This window comes from Coloeus monedula, assembly GCF_965178545.1.
Source record: "Coloeus monedula genome assembly, chromosome: 4".
NCBI lineage: Eukaryota > Metazoa > Chordata > Aves > Passeriformes > Corvidae > Coloeus > Coloeus monedula.
The window spans coordinates 75,726,821-75,739,659 of NC_138784.1; the positions used below are offsets into that span (position 1 = coordinate 75,726,821).

At 62.9% G+C, this 12,839-nt stretch overlaps 1 protein-coding gene across 1 annotated transcript; it reads left to right on the forward strand.

Moving 5' to 3' along the window:
- The first annotated feature begins 8 nt into the window (after positions 1-8).
- Positions 9-12,248, forward strand: CHKB (choline kinase beta). Its single transcript, XM_082280139.1, has 11 exons — positions 9-169; positions 955-1,063; positions 2,649-2,762; positions 2,847-2,980; positions 3,943-4,047; positions 4,708-4,766; positions 7,182-7,266; positions 8,620-8,728; positions 9,658-9,797; positions 10,872-10,953; positions 11,717-12,248. Exons 1-11 carry the CDS (start codon positions 15-17, stop codon positions 11,771-11,773), a joined length of 1,149 nt encoding a protein of 382 aa, XP_082136265.1. The 5' UTR covers positions 9-14; the 3' UTR covers positions 11,774-12,248.
- The last annotated feature ends 591 nt before the right edge of the window (positions 12,249-12,839 follow it).

Here is a 12,839-nt window from a genome sequence, read left to right on the forward strand (position 1 = left end):
GGGTGGGGCCGACCATGGCGGCGGTGGCGGCGGGGGGCCGGGGCAGCGGCAGCGGGGACGGGGATGTCCCCGCCGCCACCCGCCTGCAGGCCTACGCCTGGTGCCGCGAGTTCCTGGCCGGCTCCTGGAAGCTCATCGGGCCGGAGGAGTTCGGCATCTGGCCGGTCAGGTAGGAAGCGGAACCGGCGAGACGCGCCTTTCCCCCCCGCCCTGTCCGCGGTGGTCTCGTCCCGAGGCTCGGCCCCCTCCCCGTGGCTCCCAGTGGCTCCAGTCGCCCCCGGACCAGTAGCCGGGTTCCCCACCCGCTGTCCCTGCCAGTGTCCTCGCTCGCCCCTCGGACCGGTGTCCCAGTCCCCCGGTGTCCGCTGTTGCCCTCTGGACCAGTTGCTCCCGTGACCAGTAGCCCAGTGCCCCTCCCAGTGTCCCCAGTTCCCCGGACCAGTGTCCCTGTCCCCCAGTTCCCCGGACCAGTGTCCGTGTCCCAGTGTCCCCAGTTACCCCGGACCAGTGTCCCTGTCCCCAGTGTCCCCCAGTGTCCCCAGTGTCCCCAGACCAGTGTCTCTGTCCCCCAGTGTCCCCAGACCAGTGTCCCCAGTTCCCCCAGACCAGTGTCCCCAGTGTCCCCCAGTGTCCCCAGTTCCCCCAGACCAGTGTCCCCAGTGTCCCCCAGTGTCCCCAGACCAGTGTCCCTGTCTCCCCGTGTCCCCCAGTGTCCCCCCCATTCCCGGTGCCACCCCGGTGTCCCCCCGGTGCCCCCCTGACCCCCCAAACCCCACAGCGGGGGCTCAGTGACCCCTGTCCAGCTTGTGGTGTCCGGGCACACCCCGAGCGGGGCGGGTCCCTGTCCCCTTGTGCCCCCTTCCCCCGTTCCCAGTGCCACCCCAGTGCCACCCCAGTGCCACCCCGGTGCCCGGTGTGCCCCCGGTGCCCCCCTGACCCCCCGAAACCCCACAGCGGGGGGCTCAGTAACCTCCTGTACAAGTGCGCGCTGCCCGAGCACATCCCGAGCGTGGCGGACGAGCCCCGGCAGGTGCTGCTGCGCGTCTATGGGGCCATCCTACAGGTGAGGGGGCAGCGGCGCCCCGAACCCCGTAAGAACCCCATAAGAACCCCAAGGGCACCCCAAGGGATCGGGGATTTTTGGGTGTCTTCCCGCTGGGGTGAAGGTGCTGGGTTTGGGGCCATCCTACAGGTGAGGGGGCAGCGGCGCCCCGAACCCCGTAAGAACCCCAAGGGAACCCCAAGGGAACCCCAAGGGAACCCCAAGGGATCGGGGATTTTTGGGTGTCTTCCCGCTGGGGTGAAGGTGCTGGGTTTGGGGTGCTGGGGCCATCCTACAGGTGAGGGGACAGGGACACCCCAAACCAACCCCAAACCCACCCCAAACCCCAAGGGAACCCCAAGGGCACCCCAAGGGATTGGGGATTTTCGGGTGCCTTCCCGCTGGGGTGAAGGTGCTGGGTTTGGGGCCATCCTACAGGTGAGGGGACAGGGACACCCCAAACCCGCCCCGAACCCCATAAGAACCCCAAGGGAACCCCAAGGGATCAGGGATTTGGGGTGGTGGGGTTTGGGTTCCTGGGCCATCCTACAGGTGAGGAGACAGGGACACCCCAAACCAACTCCAAACCCACCCCAAACCCCATAACAACCCCAAGGGAACCCCAAGGGATCGGGGATTTTTGGGTGCCTTCCCACTGGGGTGGGGGGTGCCAGTTTTGGGATCCCAGGTTGGTGGTCCCGTTTTTGGAGTCCCGTTTTTGGGGGGCCGTTATTGGGATGCTGGGATTTGGGGGGGTTCCCATTTTTGGGGTTGCCATTATTGGGATGCCGTTTTTGGGGTGCTGGGGTTTGGGCGGGGTTGCCGTTTTTGGGGTGCCGTTTTTGGGGTGCTGGGGTTTGGGCGGGGTTGCCGTTTTTGGGGTTGCCATTTTTGGGGTTCCCATTTTTGGGGTTGCCGTTTCTGGGATGCTGGTGTTTGGGCGGGGTTGCCGGTTTTGGGGTTGCCGTTTTTGGGGCTGCCGGTTTTGGGATGCTGGGGTTTGGGGGCAGTCCCGTTTGTGGGGTTGCCATTTTTGGGGTTGCCGTTTTCGGGATGCTGGTATTTGGGGGTGTCCCGTTTTTGGGATGCCATTTTTGGGATGCTGGTATTTGGGGACTTTGCCGTTTTTGGGGTTGCCGGTTTTTGGGATGCCGTTTTTGGGGTGCTGGTATTTGGGGGCAGTCCCGTTTTTGGGGTGCCGTTTTCGGGATGCTGGTGTTTGGGGGCTTTGCCGTTTTTGGGGTTCCCATTTTTGGGTGCCGGTTTTGGGATGCTGGTGTTTGGGGGCAGTCCCGTTTGTGGGGTGCCGGTTTTGGGGTGCCGTTTTCGGGATGCTGGTGTTTGGGGGCAGTCCCGTTTGTGGGGTGCCGTTTTTGGGGTGCCGTTCTTGGGGTGCCGTTTTCGGGATGCTGGTGTTTGGGGGCAGTCCCGTTTTTGGGGTTGCCATTATTGGGTCCCGTTTTCGGGATGCTGGTGTTTGGGGGCAGTCCCGTTTTTGGGGTTGCCATTATTGGGTCCCGTTTTCGGGATGCTGGTGTTTGGGGGCAGTCCCGTTTTTGGGGTTGCCGTTTTTGGGGTGCCCCTCTCCCCCATCCCTGCTCCCCAGGGCGTGGACTCGCTGGTGCTGGAGAGCGTCATGTTCGCCATCCTGGCCGAGCGCGCGCTGGGGCCGCGCCTCTTCGGGGTGTTCCCGCAGGGCCGCCTGGAGCAGTACATCCCGGTAGGATTTGGGATCCCCTGAGCCCGGGCCACCCCAAAAAACACCCCTCCCCGGGCACCCCAAAAGCTCCCCGTGTCCCCCCAGAGCCGGCGGCTGCGCACCGAGGACCTGCGGGACCCCAGCGTGTCCGGGGAGATCGCGGCCAAGATGTCGCGGTTCCACGGGATGGTGATGCCCTTCAACAAGGAGCCCAAGTGGCTTTTTGGGACCATGGAGCGGTGAGGGGACCCCAAATCCCACTGGGAGCAGGGAGTGGGGCCCCAAATCCCACTGGGAGCAGGGAGTGGTGAGGGGAACCCCAAATCCCACTGGGAGCAGGGAGTGGGGACCCCAAATCCCACTGGGAGCAGGGAGCGGTAAGGGAACCCAAATCCCACTGGGAACAGGGAGTGGGGACCCAAATCCCACTTGGAGAGGGAGTGGGGCCCTAAAATCCCCCTGGGAGCAGGGAGGGGAGCCCCAAATCCCACTGGGACTATGGAGTGGTGAGGGAAACCCCAAATCCCATTGGGAGCAGGGAGTGGTGAGGGGGACCCCAAATCCCACTGGGAGCAGGGAGTGGTGAGGGGACCCCAAATCCCACTGGGAGTAGTGAGGGGAACCCCAAATCCCACTGGGAGCAGGGAGTGGGGGCCCCAAATCCCACTGGGACCATGGAGTGGGGACCCCAAATTCTATTGGGATCATTGAGTGGGGACCCCAAATCCCACTGGGAGCAGTGAGGGGAACCCCAAATCCCACTGGGACCATGGAGTGGTGGGGGGGACCCCAAATCCCACTGGGAGCATGGAGCGGGGACCCCAAATCCCACTGGGATCAGGGAGCGGGGACCCCAAATCCCATTGGGACCATGGGGTGGGGACCCCAAATCCCATTGTGACCATGGAGTGGGGACCCCAAATCCCATCGGGATCAGGGAGCGGGGACCCCAAATCCCACTGGGAGTAGGGAGTGGTGAGGGAGACCCCAATCCCACTGGAATCATTGAGTGGGGACCCCAAATCCCATTGTGACCATGGAGCGGGGACCCCAAATCCCATCGGGATCCAGCACCCCGGCGGTTTCCCGGCTGCTTCCCACGGAAGGGGCCGCAGAGTGTCCCCTGGGCGGCCCTGGGGTGGGCAGGGTGGCTCTGTGGGGTCTGTGCCCACGCCGTGCCCGCTGTGCCCGCCGTGCCCAGGTACCTGGAGCAGATCTCGGAGCTGACGTTCCCGGAGCAGGAGCGGCTGGAGAAGCTGGAGCAGCTCCGGGGTTACAACCTGGAGCAGGAGATGAGGAGCCTCAGGTGGGGTCATCTCCGGCACCGGGGACGGGCGTGGGGACACTCGGGGGACACTCGGGGTCCCCAGGGGGCTGCGGGGCCCCAGGGCAGGGCTGCTGCGGGTTCTGCAGATCCAGGGGCGGCTCTGTGTCCCCGTGTCCCCCCTGTGTCCTTGGGGTGTCCCTGCAGTCCCATATCCCTGTGTCCACTGTGTTCTTGGGGTGTCCCTGCAGTCCCATATCCCTGTGTCCGCTGTGTCCCTGCATTCCCATATCCCTGTGTCCCCTGTGTCCCCCTGTGTCCCTACATTCCCATATCCCCGTGTCCCCCATTTCCCTGGAGTGTCCCCATATCCCTGCATCCCCCATGTCCTTGTATCCCCGGTGTCCCCCTGTCCCCAGTGTCCCTATGTCCCATGTCCCTGGTGTCCCCCACATCCCCGTGTCCCCCATGTCCCTGTACCCCTGGTGTTCCCCGTGTCCCTGAATCCCTGTGTCCCATGTCCCTGGTGTCCCCCTCTCCCCGAATCCCACGTCCCCATATCCCCGTACCCCTGTGTCCCCCATGTCCCCATATCCCCATGGTGTTCCCATGTCCCTGGGGTGTCCCCGGGGTGTCCCCCTGTCCCCGGGGTGTCCCCCCAGTCGCCCCCTGCCCTGTGACCCCTCTCTCTCCGTCCCTCAGGGACCTTCTGGAGTCCACCCCGTCCCCGGTGGTTTTCTGCCACAACGACGTGCAAGAGGGTGAGCGCCCCGGGGTGCGCCGATGCCCCGATCCCCATCCCCCAATCCCCCAATCCCCCAATCCCCAATCCCCAATCCCCAATCCCCAATCCCCCAATCCCCCAATCCCCCAATCCCCAATCCCCCAATCCCCAATCCCCAATCCCCCAATCCCCAATCCCCCAATCCCCAATCCCCCAATCCCCAATCCCCAATCCCCAATCCCCATCCCCCAATCCCCCAATCCCCCAATCCCCCAATCCCCCAATCCCCCAATCCCCAATCCCCAATCCCCAATCCCCATCCCCCAATCCCCCAATCCCCCAATCCCCCAATCCCCCAATCCCCCAATCCCCGATACCCCAATCCCCAATCCCCAATCCCCCAATCCCCCAATCCCCAATCCCCCAATCCCCAATCCCCAATCCCCAATCCCCCAATCCCCCAATCCCCAATCCCCAATCCCCAATCCCCAATCCCCAATCCCCAATCCCCAATCCCCCAATCCCCCAATCCCCCAATCCCCCAATCCCCCAATCCCCCAATCCCCCAATCCCCAATCCCCCAATCCCCCAATCCCCCAATCCCCCGTTCCCCCGTTCCCCCAATCCCCCAATCCCCCAATCCCCCGTTCCCCCGTTCCCCCGTTCCCCCAATCCCCAATCCCCCAATCCCCCAATCCCCCAATCCCCCAATCCCCAATCCCCGTTCCCCCAATCCCCATCCCCCAATCCCCCAATCCCCAATCCCCCAATCCCCAATCCCCAATCCCCAATCCCCCAATCCCCCAATCCCCCAATCCCCAATCCCCAATCCCCAATCCCCAATCCCCAATCCCCCAATCCCCCAATCCCCCAATCCCCCAATCCCCCAATCCCCCAATCCCCCAATCCCCAATCCCCCAATCCCCCAATCCCCCGTTCCCCCGTTCCCCCGTTCCCCCAATCCCCCAATCCCCCAATCCCCCAATCCCCAATCCCCAATCCCCCAATCCCCCAATCCCCCAATCCCCAATCCCCGTTCCCCCAATCCCCATCCCCCAATCCCCCAATCCCCAATCCCCCAATCCCCAATCCCCAATCCCCAATCCCCAATCCCCAATCCCCCAATCCCCCAATCCCCAATCCCCAATCCCCAATCCCCCAATCCCCCAATCCCCCAATCCCCAATCCCCGTTCCCCCAATCCCCATCCCCCAATCCCCCAATCCCCCAATCCCCAATCCCCAATCCCCCAATCCCCAATCCCCAATCCCCAATCCCCCAATCCCCCAATCCCCAATCCCCAATCCCCCAATCCCCAATCCCCAATCCCCAATCCCCCAATCCCCCAATCCCCCAATCCCCAATCCCCGTTCCCCCAATCCCCATCCCCCAATCCCCCAATCCCCCAATCCCCCAATCCCCAATCCCCAATCCCCCAATCCCCCAATCCCCCAATCCCCAATCCCCAATCCCCCAATCCCCCAATCCCCCAATCCCCAATCCCCAATCCCCCAATCCCCCAATCCCCCAATCCCCCAATCCCCAATCCCCCAATCCCCAATCCCCCAATCCCCAATCCCCCAATCCCCCAATCCCCCAATTCCCCAATCCCCAATCCCCAATCCCCCAATCCCCCAATCCCCCAATCCCCCAATCCCCCAATCCCCAATCCCCAATCCCCCAATCCCCAATCCCCCAATCCCCAATCCCCAATCCCCAATCCCCCAATCCCCCAATCCCCCAATCCCCAATCCCCATTCCCCAATCCCCCAATCCCCCAATCCCCAATCCCCAATCCCCCATTCCCCCAATCCCCCAATCCCCCATTCCCCCAATCCCCCAATCCCCCAATCCCCAATCCCCCAATCCCCCAATCCCCCAATCCCCCAATCCCCCAATCCCCCAATCCCCAATCCCCCAATCCCCCAATCCCCCAATCCCCCAATCCCCAATCCCCAATCCCCAATCCCCAATCCCCCAATCCCCCAATCCCCCAATCCCCCAATCCCCCAATCCCCAATCCCCCAATCCCCAATCCCCCAATCCCCAATCCCCAATCCCCCAATCCCCAATCCCCAATCCCCCAATCCCCAATCCCCCAATCCCCAATCCCCCAATCCCCCAATCCCCCAATCCCCAATCCCCAATCCCCAATCCCCATCCCCCAATCCCCCAATCCCCCAATCCCCCAATCCCCAATCCCCCAATCCCCAATCCCCCAATCCCCCAATCCCCAATCCCCCAATCCCCAATCCCCAATCCCCCAATCCCCCAATCCCCCAATCCCCCAATCCCCCAATCCCCAATCCCCCAATCCCCAATCCCCCAATCCCCCAATCCCCAATCCCCCAATCCCCCAATCCCCCAATCCCCAATCCCCCAATCCCCAATCCCCCAATCCCCCAATCCCCAATCCCCAATCCCCGCTCCCAGCCCCATCCCAAATCCCGTAGGGAACATCCTGCTCCTGGCGGGCCGCGAGGGCTCCTCGGACCGGCTCATGCTCATCGACTTCGAGTACAGCAGCTACAACTACAGGTGGCGTATTTGGGGGGTCCCTGGGGGGGTTTTGGGGTCCCTGCGGGGCTTTTGGGGTCCCTGGGGGGCTTTTGGGGTCCCTGGGGGTCCCTCCTGCCCCTCACATTCCCACGATCCCGCTGGGATTTGGGGCCACCCCCTCACAGGTCGTTGGTTTTGGGAGATTTTGGGGAGCTCCCTGGGGAGGTTTTGGGGTCCTTGTGGGGTTTTGGGGTCCCCAGGAGGGTTTTGGGGTCCCTGGGGAGGTTTTGGGGTCCCTGCGGGGATTTTGGGGTCCCTGCGGGGTCCCTCCTGCCCCTCACAAGTCCATGATCCCACTGAGATTTGGGCCTTCACCTCTCTGCTCCGTGATCCCAATGGGATTTGGGGTCCCCTTTCCACCCTCCCAGCAAGATATGGGGTGGGATTTGGGGTTTTACCTCCCCTCTCCACCCTCCCAGCAGGATTTGGGGGTGGGATTTGGGGTTTTACCTCCCCTCTCCACCCTCCCAGCAGGATTTGGGGGTGGGATTTGGGCCCCGTCCCCTCTCCGCGCTCCCGGCGGGATTTGGGGTTCTCTGTGGGGTTCCCTGTGGGGTTCCCTATGGGGTTCTCTATGGGGTTCTCTATGGGGTTCCCTGTGGGGTTCTCTATGGGGTTCTCTATGGGTTTCCCTATGGCGTTCCCTGTGGGGTTCCCTATGGGGTTCTCTGTGGGTTTCCCTATGGGGTTCTCTGTGGGGTTTCTCTATGGGTTTCCCTATGGGGTTCTCTATGGGGTTCCCTATGGGGTTCCCTGTGGGGTTCCCTGTGGGGTTCTCTATGGGGCTCTCTGTGGGGTTCTCTATGGGGTTCTCTGTGGGGCTCTCTGTGGGGTTCTCTATGGGGTTCCCTATGGGGTTCTCTGTGGGGTTTCTCTATGGGGCTCTCTATGGGGTTCTCTATGGGGTTCCCTGTGGGACTCTCTGTGGGGTTCTCTGTGGGGTTCTCTATGGGGTTCCCTGTGGGGTTCCCTATGGGGTTCTCTATGGGGCTCTCTGTGGGGTTTCTCTATGGGGTTCCCTATGGGGTTCCCTATGGGGTTCTCTATGGGGCTCTCTGTGGGGCTCTCTGTGGGGCTCTCTATGGGGTTCCCTATGGGGTTCCCTGTGGGGTTCCCTGTGGGGTTCTCTATGGGGTTCTCTAAGGGGTTCTCTGTGGGGTTCTCTATGGGGTTCTCTGTGGGGTTCCCTATGGGGTTCTCTGTGGGGTTTCTCTATGGGGTTCTCTGTGGGGTTCCCTATGGGGTTCTCTATGGGGCTCTCTATGGGGTTCTCTGTGGGTTTCTCTGTGGGTTCTCTGTGGGGTCTGCGCTGACGCTGCCCCCCCTCTGCAGGGGCTTTGACCTGGGCAACCATTTCTGCGAGTGGGCTTACAGCTACGGGCACGACGCGTGGCCCTTCTTCCGCGCCCAGCCCGAGCACTACCCCAGCCGCCAGCAGCAGGTGGGCACGGCCCTGGGCACGCGGGGGGCTCTGGGGCGCTTTGGGGGGGCTCTGGGGCACTTTGGGGGGTCCCTGGGGCACTTTTGGCCTCCTCTGGGTCATCTTTGGGCTCCCCGTGCCCCTTTGGGGTCCCTGTGCCCTTTTTGGACTCCCCGTGCTCCCTTGGGGTGCCCATGTCCCTTTTGGGTGCCAGCTGTCGCTGTGTGTGCCCCTTTGGGGTCCCCGTGCCCCTTTGGGGTCCCCGTGCCCCTTTGGGCTCCCCATGTCCCCTTTGGGGTGCCAGCTGTGCCCCTTTGGGTTCCCCGTGCCCCCTTTGGGTTCCCCGTGCCCCCTTTGGGTTCCCCATGTCCCCTTTGGGGTGCCAGCTGTGCCCCTTTGGGTTCCCCGTGCCCCCTTTGGGTTCCCCGTGCCCCCTTTGGGTTCCCCATGTCCCCTTTGGGGTGCCAGCTGTGCCCCTTTGGGTTCCCCGTGCCCCCTTTGGGTTCCCCGTGCCCCCTTTGGGTTCCCCATGTCCCCTTTGGGGTGCCAGCTGTGCCCCTTTGGGTTCCCCGTGCCCCTTTGGGTTCCCCGTGCCCCTTTGGGTTCCCCGTGCCCCTTTGGGTTCCCCGTGCCCCCTTTGGGTTCCCCATGTCCCCTTTGGGGTGCCAGCTGTGCCCCTTTGGGTTCCCCGTGCCCCCTTTGGGTTCCCCGTGCCCCCTTTGGGTTCCCCATGTCCCCTTTGGGGTGCCAGCTGTGCCCCTTTGGGTTCCCCGTGCCCCTTTGGGTTCCCCGTGCCCCCTTTGGGTTCCCCATGTCCCCTTTGGGGTGCCAGCTGTGCCCCTTTGGGTTCCCCGTGCCCCTTTGAGTTCCCCGTGCCCCTTTGAGTTCCCCGTGCCCCTTTGGGGTGCCCGTGCCCCTTTGGGGTGCCAGCTGTGCCCTCTCGTGCCCAGCTCCATTTCATCCGCCATTACCTGGCCGAGCGCTCGGGGCACCGCGGGGACACCGGGCACGGGGAGCGGGCACGGGACGGGCACCAGGAGGAGCAGGAGGAGGAGGAGGAGGAGAGGAGGATGCTGCTGGAGATCGAGCGGTCAGTGCCAGGGGGCACCGGGGGCACTATGGGGTCACTAGGGGGTCACTGTGGGGTCCCCGTGCCCTTTTGGGGTCCCTGTGCCCTTATGGGGTCCCTGTGCCCCTATGGGGTTCCCTGTGCCCTTATGGGTTCCCTGTGCCCTTTTGGGGTCCCTGTGCCCCTATGGGTTCCCTGTGCCCATGGAGGGTTCCCTGTGCCCTTTTGGGGTCCCCGTGCCCTTTTGGGGTCCCCGTGCCCTTTTGGGGTCCCTGTGCCCCTAGACCCATCCCCCCCATCCCGTGAGTGCCTGTAGGGTGCTCACGGGGGGGTTTTGGGGCGCTCACGGGGGGATTTTGGGGCGCTCACGGGGATTTTGGGGTGCTCATGGGGCGGTTTTGGGGCGCTCACGGGGCGGTTTTGGGGCGCTCACGGGGATTTTGGGGTGATCACGGGGGGGTTTGGGGCGCTCACGGGGGGGTTTGGGTGCTCACGGGGGGTTTGGGTGCTCACGGGGGGGTTTGGGGTGCTCACGGGGGGGTTTGGGGCGCTCACGGGGGGTTTGGGTGCTCACGGGGGGGTTTGGGGTGCTCACGGGGGGGTTTGGGGCGCTCACGGGGCGGTTTTGGGGCGCTCACGGGGGTTTTGGGGTGCTCACGGGGGTTTTGGGGTGCTCACGGGGGGTTTGGGGTGATCACGGGGGGGTTTGGGGTGATCACGGGGGGATTTGGGGCGCTCACGGGGCGGTTTTGGGGCGCTCACGGGGATTTTGGGGCGCTCACGGGCGGATTTTGGGGCGCTCACGGGGGGTTTTGGGCGCTCACGGGGGGTTTGGGGCGCTCACGGGGATTTTGGGGTGCTCATGGGGCGGTTTTGGGGCGCTCACGGGGATTTTGGGGCGCTCACGGGGGGATTTTGGGGCGCTCACGGGGATTTTGGGGTGCTCATGGGGCGGTTTTGGGGCGCTCACGGGGGTTTTGGGGCGCTCACGGGCGGTTTTGGGGCGCTCACGGGCGGTTTTGGGGCGCTCACGGGGGGTTTGGGGCGCTCACGGGGCGGTTTTGGGGTCTCACAGCCCCTTTCCCCACCCCCCAGCTTCGCCCTGGCCTCCCACTTCTTCTGGGGCCTGTGGTCCATCGTGCAGGCCAAGATCTCCACCATCCCCTTCGGGTACCTGGTGAGGGTTTTTGGGGTGCCCCCCGTGCCCCCCTTCAGCCGCGGGGCTCTGGGGTCTGCACAAACCCCTTTTATCCCCCCTTTTTTTCCCTTTTTCCCCCCTTTTTTCCCCCTTTTTTCCCCTTTTTTTCCCCTTTTTTCCCCTTTTTCCCCCTTTTATTCCCCCTTTAATTTCCCTTTATTCCCTTTTCTTCCCCCTTTTTTCTTCCCCCTTTTTTCTTCCCCCTTTTTTCTTCCCCCTTTTTTCTTCCCCCTTTTTTCTTCCCCCTTTTTTCTTCCCCCTTTTTTCTTCCCCCTTTTTTCTTCCCCCTTTTTTCTTCCCCCTTTTTTCTTCCCCCTTTTTTCTTCCCCCTTTTTTCTTCCCCCTTTTTTCTTTCCCTTTTTTCCCCCTTTTTTCCCCCTTTTTTCCCCCTTTTTTCCCCCTTTTTTCCCCCCTTTTTTCCCCCTTTTTTCCCCCTTTTCCCCTCCTTTTCCCCCCCTTTTCCCCCTCTTTTTCCCCTTTTATTCCCTCTTATTCCCCCTTTTATTCCCCCTTTTATTCCCCCTTTTATTCCCCCTCTTTTCCCTCCTTTTATTCCCTTTTATTCCCCCTTTTTTCCCCTCTTTATTCCCCCTTTAATTTCCCTTTTTATTCCCCCTTTTATTCCCCTTTTATTCCCCTTTTATTCCCCTTTTATTCCCCTTTTATCCCCTTTTATCCCCTTTTATTCCCCTTTATTCCCCTTTTATCCCCCTTTTATCCCCTTTTTCCCCTTTTTCCCCAGGACTACGCCCAGAGCCGTTTCCAGGCCTATTTCCAGCACAAGGCCCGCTGCTCCTGAGGGGACCCCAAATCTTGACCCCCCCCCGGCACCCCCAAACCCCCCAGGACCCCCCCCCCCCAGCATTTTGGGGCGGGTTTGGGGCTGTTAAAAGGCTTGGGGGGGGCTGTGACGGTTTGGGGGCGTTGATAACGGTTTGGGGGGGGCTGTAACAGTTTTGGGGGGCCCCACAACGGTTTGGGGGGGCTGAGACCCCCCCGCACCCCAAGGTTCTGCGGCAGAGGTGGGTGAGGACCCCGGGAAGGGCTGTGGGATATGGGGGACCCCCCAGTCCCCACCCCTGGCCAGTAACGGGGCTTTGGGGGGCGGCTTTGGGGTTTCGGGGTGCCCCTGGGGGTGTGGGGCTGGGGGGGGACCCCCTGTTTGTACCTCATTCTCCCCTCCCCCCCCCGCGCCCCCTGCCCGGGGTTTTGGGGTCGGGGGGGCTCCCGTGGCCCCCCCAGGTTCGACAGCGGAATGTAAAACCCAGACCAATAAAGCCGCGCTGGGGCCGGCGCCGGAGTGCTCCTTCCCTAATCCCGCCCTAAATCCCACCCCAAATCCCGCCCTAAATCCCACCCCAAATCCACCTCCTCCAATTCCCCCCTTCCCAAATCCCACCCCAAATCCCACCCCTCCAATTCCCCCATTCCCAAATCCCACCCCAAATCCCACCCCTCCAATTCCCCCACTTCCCAAATCCCACCCCAAATCCACCTCCTCCAATTCCCCCCTTCCCAAATCCCACCCTAAATCCCACCCCAAATCCACCTCCTCCAATTGCCCCCTCCCCAAATCCCACCCCAAATCCACCTCCTCCAATTCCCCACTTCCAAAACCCCACCCCAAAACCCGCCCTAAATCCCACCCCAAATCCCACCCCAAATCCCACCCCAAATCCCGCCCTAAATCCACCTCCTCCAATTCCCCCCTTCCCAAATCCCACCCCAAATCCCGCCCTAAATCCCACCCCAAATCCACCTCCTCCAATTCCCCCATTCCCCAATCCCACCCCAAATCCACCTCCTCCAATTGCCCCCTCCCCAAATCCCACCCCAAATCCCACCCCAAATCCCGCCCTAAACCC